The sequence below is a fragment of the Pelophylax lessonae genome (assembly GCF_965119305.1).
Source record: "Pelophylax lessonae genome assembly, chromosome: 11".
Taxonomy (NCBI): Eukaryota; Metazoa; Chordata; class Amphibia; order Anura; family Ranidae; genus Pelophylax; species Pelophylax lessonae.
Genome location: NC_138778.1, coordinates 235537472 through 235542658, shown reverse-complemented (window position 1 = coordinate 235542658; position 5187 = coordinate 235537472). Strand labels below are relative to the sequence as shown.

The window sequence follows — 5187 nt, the reverse complement described above, 5'->3', positions numbered from 1 at the left end:
AATAGGAGAAAAGAGCGCACGCCGACCTCGGGTAATAACGCTTTAATAGAAGACACACAATACATTGTATGACAATTCCACTCACATGTTCTCTCTTTATAATGGGCCTTCACCTCCTCCTCCCTCTCCCGGGTGGCTTACGATGCGCCCATCAACTTGGGACACCGCTACCGCCTTCTGTTTCTCTTACTCCTCCCCTTTTACTTTCTGCTATAAAACATCCAATAAAAAAATGTAAATATATTAAATTTCTTCATAAATTTTGGCCAACATGGACTCTGCTGCATGTTTTTGGTAAAGAAAAAAATCCCAATAAGCATTTGATTTGCACAAAAGTTGTCGCATCCACAAACTATGGAATAAATTTATTGAATTTTTTTTTTTTTTTTTGCTAGGGATGGTGGGGATGAGCGATTTCTAGCGAGATTGCGGCAGATAATTTGACACTAAGTGACCCTTTTTTGGGACCAGTGACACCACTGTACTAATGAAACTGGCAAGGAAGGGGTTAACATTGGGCTTTCAAAGGGTTACATTTTTGTCCCTGGGAGTGCTTTCTAACTGTGTGGGAGAAGCTTTTACTGTAAGAAGACGAGATCCGTGTTCCTGCATAGATCTCCATCTTTCTCTCTCACAGTATGGCGATCAGCCTTGTTTACATAAACAGACCGGCATTCTGCCTCTCTCAGAAACGATTGATGGGTCCCATAGGTCCACCAGACCTGCTGATTGGCTCCCGCTGTGCCCAATCACAGCGGGAGCAAGTCCCCGGCTGCGCACCCCAGACCCCAAAAAAATGAGACGGTACATGATTTCCTGCTGAAGGGCCGCCCTGCCGCTGTATATGTGCATGGGGCGGTCCAGAACCAGTTAACCTCTTTAGCCCCGCCTAGTGTAGATTTACTGCGGCACTCTGCCGCTTACAGGCTAAGCGACGTAAACCTACGTCACTCGCCCAAGAAACTGTAGGGGGTGAGCGTGCGCTGCCGACAGTGTGCTCCCGCCGCCGTTCTTTTCCTGGGGAGCCAGCGTGTGTGACCAGAGGGTCCGATGTCCGCCGGTCACTCGCGATCTCCCGCAGGAGAGGGAGAAAGACAGACGGCTGATGTAACCACAACCGTCTGTCATTCTCTCTGGTGTAACTGCAGAGATCATACAATCCTTCTATGTAGGATCGTATGTCTCTGTGGTTACATCACTAGCCACGCCCCCCCACAGTTAGAATCACACCCCTAGGGACACACTTAACCCCTTGATCACCAAGAAAGTTAACCCCTTCCCTGCCAGTGTCATTTTTACAATAACAGTGCATATATATAGCACTGATTACTGTAGTAATGTCACTGGTACCCCCAAAAATGTCAGTCAGGGGTCCGATCTGTCCACCGCAATGTCGCAGTCCCGCTAATCTCAGATCACTGCCATTAGTAAAAAAAAAAAAACAATAAAAATGACATAAATCTTTCCCCTAGTTTGTAGACACGACAACTTTTGCACAAACCAATCAAAATACGCTTATTGCGATTTTTTTGGTTAAAAAAAAAAAAAATGTAATTTAAAACAAATTGGCTTAAAATGTTAAATTTAGTTTTTTACATTTTTTTTTTTTTTTTGAGAATTTCATATAAAATATGTGAAAAATATTGTTATTTTTTCAAAATTGTCGCTCTTTTTTTGTTTATAGCTTAAAAAAAAAAAAAAAAAAAAAAAGGCAGAGGTGATGAAATGGCACCAAAAGAAAGCTCTGTTTGTGGGAAAAAAAAGGACGTCAATGTAATTTGGGTACAGCGTTGCATGACCGCGCAATTATCCGTTAGTCACGCAGTGTGGAAACGCAACATAGGGCCTGGTCTTTGAGCAGCCGAATCCTCTGGTGCTTAAGTGGTTAAAGCAGAGCTCCAACCAAAAGGGGGACGCTCCACTTGTTTGGCCCCCCCCCCCCCCCCCCCCCCCACTGCCACATTTGGCACTGTGACGGCCGCCCAGGTAGGAACGCGGATGGGTCTCACCACCAGAGATGTCCTTTTCCCCCTCAGTAACGAGTTATGCTGTACTAACTCTGATATCAGTACCAATAACAGGCAGACTTCCCCAATAGTGATAATCCACAGCAGGGACAGTAGTGATATAGCAAGGATTAAAGTGTGACAACACTGAAGAAATGAGACTTTGCTACAATGTAAAGTAGTGAGTGTACAGCTTGTATAACAGTGTAAATTTACTGTCCCCTCAAAATAACTCAACACACAGCCATTAATGTCTAAACCGCTGGCAACAAAAGTCAGTACACCCCTAAGTGACAATGTCCAAATTGGGCCCAAAGTGTCAATATTTTGTGTGGCCACCATTATTTTCCAGCACTGCCTTAACCCTCTTGGGCATGGAGGTCACCAGAGCTTCACAGGTTGTCACTGGAGTCCTCTTCCCCTCCCCCATGATGACATCACAGAGCTGGTGGATGTTAGAGACCTTCCCCTCCTCCACCTTCTGTTTGAGGATCCCCACAGATGCTCAATAGGGTTTAGGTCTGGAGACGCTTGGCCAGTCCATCACCTTTACCCTCAGCTTCTTTAGCAAGGCAGTGGTTGTCTTGGAGGTGTTTGGGGTCGTTATGTTGGAATATTGCCCTGCCCCCCAGTCTCTGAAGGGAGGGGATCATGCTCTGCTTCAGTATGTCACAGTACATGTTGGCATTCATGGTTCCCTCAATGATCTGTAGCTCCCCAATGTCGGCAGCACTCATGCAGCCCCAGACCATGACACTCCCACCACCATGCCTGACTGTAGGAAGACACACTTGTCTTTGTACTCCTCACCTGGTTGCCCCCACACACGCCTGACACCATCTGACACCAAATAAGTTTATCTTGGTCTCATCAGAGCACAGGAGATGGTTCCAGTAATCCATGTCCTTAGTCTGCTTGTCTTCAGCAAACTGTTTGCAGGCTTTCTTGTCCATCATCTTTAGAAGAGACTTCCTTCTGGGATGACAGCCATGCAGACCAATTTGATGCAGTGTGCGGCGTATGGTCTGAGCACTGACAGGCTGACCCCTCCCCCACCCCTTCAACCTCTGCAGCAATGCTGGCAGCACTCATACGTCTATTTCCCAAAGACAACCTCTGGATATGACGCTGAGCACGGCACTCAACTTCTTTGGCCGACCATGGTGAGGCCTGTTCTGAGTGGAACCTGTCCTGTTATACCGCTGTATGGTCTTGGCTACCGTGCTGCAGCTCAGTTTCAGGGTCTTGGCAATCTTCTTATAGCCTAGGCCATCTTTATGTAGAACAACAATTCTTTTCTCAGATCCTCAGAGAGTTCTTTGCCATGAGGTGCCATGTTGAACTTCCAGTGACCAGTATGAGAGAGTGAGAGCGATAACACCAAATGTAACACACCTCCCCCATTCATACCTGAGACCTTGTAACACTAACGAGTCACATGACACCGGGGAGGGAAAATGGCTAATTGGGTCCAATTTGTACATTGTCACTTAGGGGTGTACTGACTTTTGTTGCCAGCAGTTTAGACATGAATGGCTGTGTGTTGAGTTATTTTGAGGGGACAGTAAATTTACACTGTTATACAAGCTGTACACTCACTACTTTACATTGTAGCAAAGTCTCATTTCTTCAGTGTTGTCACATGGGAGGGGTGTACTTACTTTTGTCAGATACTGTATCTAAGCTCCATTTCATGCTGAATAAACTCCTCCATTATTTATGTATCCTACATAGAAAACTACACTTTACTTTTATTGAAAAAATATTCTTTATATTTTAGATAGATTTTTACTCCAAAAGCATTTAATTTAAAATAAATTTGATTTAAAAAAAAAAAAAAACAATCTGATTATTTTTTTTTTATTTTATTATTCTTGATTTTTCTGCTCGCTGATCCGGAATGATTTGCGGTCACAGGAAGTGTTGATTTATGGGGAGACGTAGACTTGGCTCCTATTGGAGGATTAGCGGCCCTCATTAACCCTTTGTTTGTTGTCACAGGTTTCTTCATTATTTGGAGGGAATTCACCTGGAGTTACCGAAGACGACGCTGACCAGTCTGGCGGCAGATTTCCCATAATCCTCAGCTGCACTGTGTGACTTGTTGTAGGGATTGGAACCGTGTGCTGCATCCGGTGTGTGTGTGTGCTATTAATTTATTCACTCTTAGATATTTTATTATACAATCATACACTGTATATATTCTACACCCATCCTTCCTTCTATACGGATTGTCAGTGGGAAGACTGGACCGTGATATTACTGCTCCCCCCCCCCCCCCAGACTGGGGGGTTCAGGGTGCTTCCAGAGGGGCCCCCCTGCACTGCAGACCTAAAATTCTATGTATTTACTGGAACCCCCTCCCCTCCCCCAGAGCTCTGTGTATGCTGCCAGTATATACTGGAAACCCCGCCCCCGGGGGCTCTGCCTGACGTATATACTGGAAGGACCGGACCGACTCGTCTCACCATGTGAATCTGGGAATAAACCGCAATAACCTCCGGGCCTCATCATGAAGAATGGAGGTTCTCATTCCGTGACCCCTCCCCCTCACCGTCTGCACAGCCTCATCCAGTCCCCAGTATTCTGTATATATTGTTCTTCATTGTATATAATCTGTACAGCCCGGTATACCCCCCCCCCCCCTCTACAACCCGCGTCCTCTCTTCTGACATTTTAGTGCTTTTTCTTTTTTTTATAATTATTAATGGCTCCGATATTTTTGTATCAAATCTGTTTTTTTTTTTATGATATTCTGGAAAATTAAAGGAGGTTTTGAATAAAGAGCCATCTACCTCTGTGACCTGACTGATGACTTACCTGGGAGGAGTGTTCTATAGGTGGGAGGAGTGTTCTATAGGTGGGAGGAGTGTTCTGTAGGTGGGAGGAGTGTTCTGTAGGTGGGAGGAGTGTTCTGTGGGTGGGAGGAGTGTTCTATAGGTGGGGGGAGTGTTCTGTAGGTGGGAGGAGTGTTCTGTGGGTGGGAGGAGTGTTCTATAGGTGGGGGGAGTGTTCTATAGGTGGGAGGAGTGTGCTCTAGGTGGGAGGAGTGTTCTATAGGTGGGGGGAGTGTTCTGTAGGTGGGAGGAGTGTTCTGTGGGTGGGAGGAGTGTTCTGTGGGTGGGAGGAGTGTTCTATAGGTGGGGGGAGTGTTCTATAGGTGGGAGGAGTGTGCTATGGG

At 45.9% G+C, this 5187-nt stretch overlaps 1 protein-coding gene across 1 annotated transcript in view; it reads left to right on the top strand.

The window, feature by feature from the left end:
- The window catches only part of ATAD5 (ATPase family AAA domain containing 5), a gene marked incomplete at its 3' end in the record, with an annotated part of 58216 nt that extends 54130 nt beyond the window's left edge, over window positions 1-4086 (top strand). The window contains 1 exon segment of the mRNA XM_082272900.1: window positions 4008-4086. Coding sequence (XP_082129026.1) covers window positions 4008-4086 — 79 coding nt within the window.
- Window positions 4087-5187: the final 1101 nt, after the last annotated feature.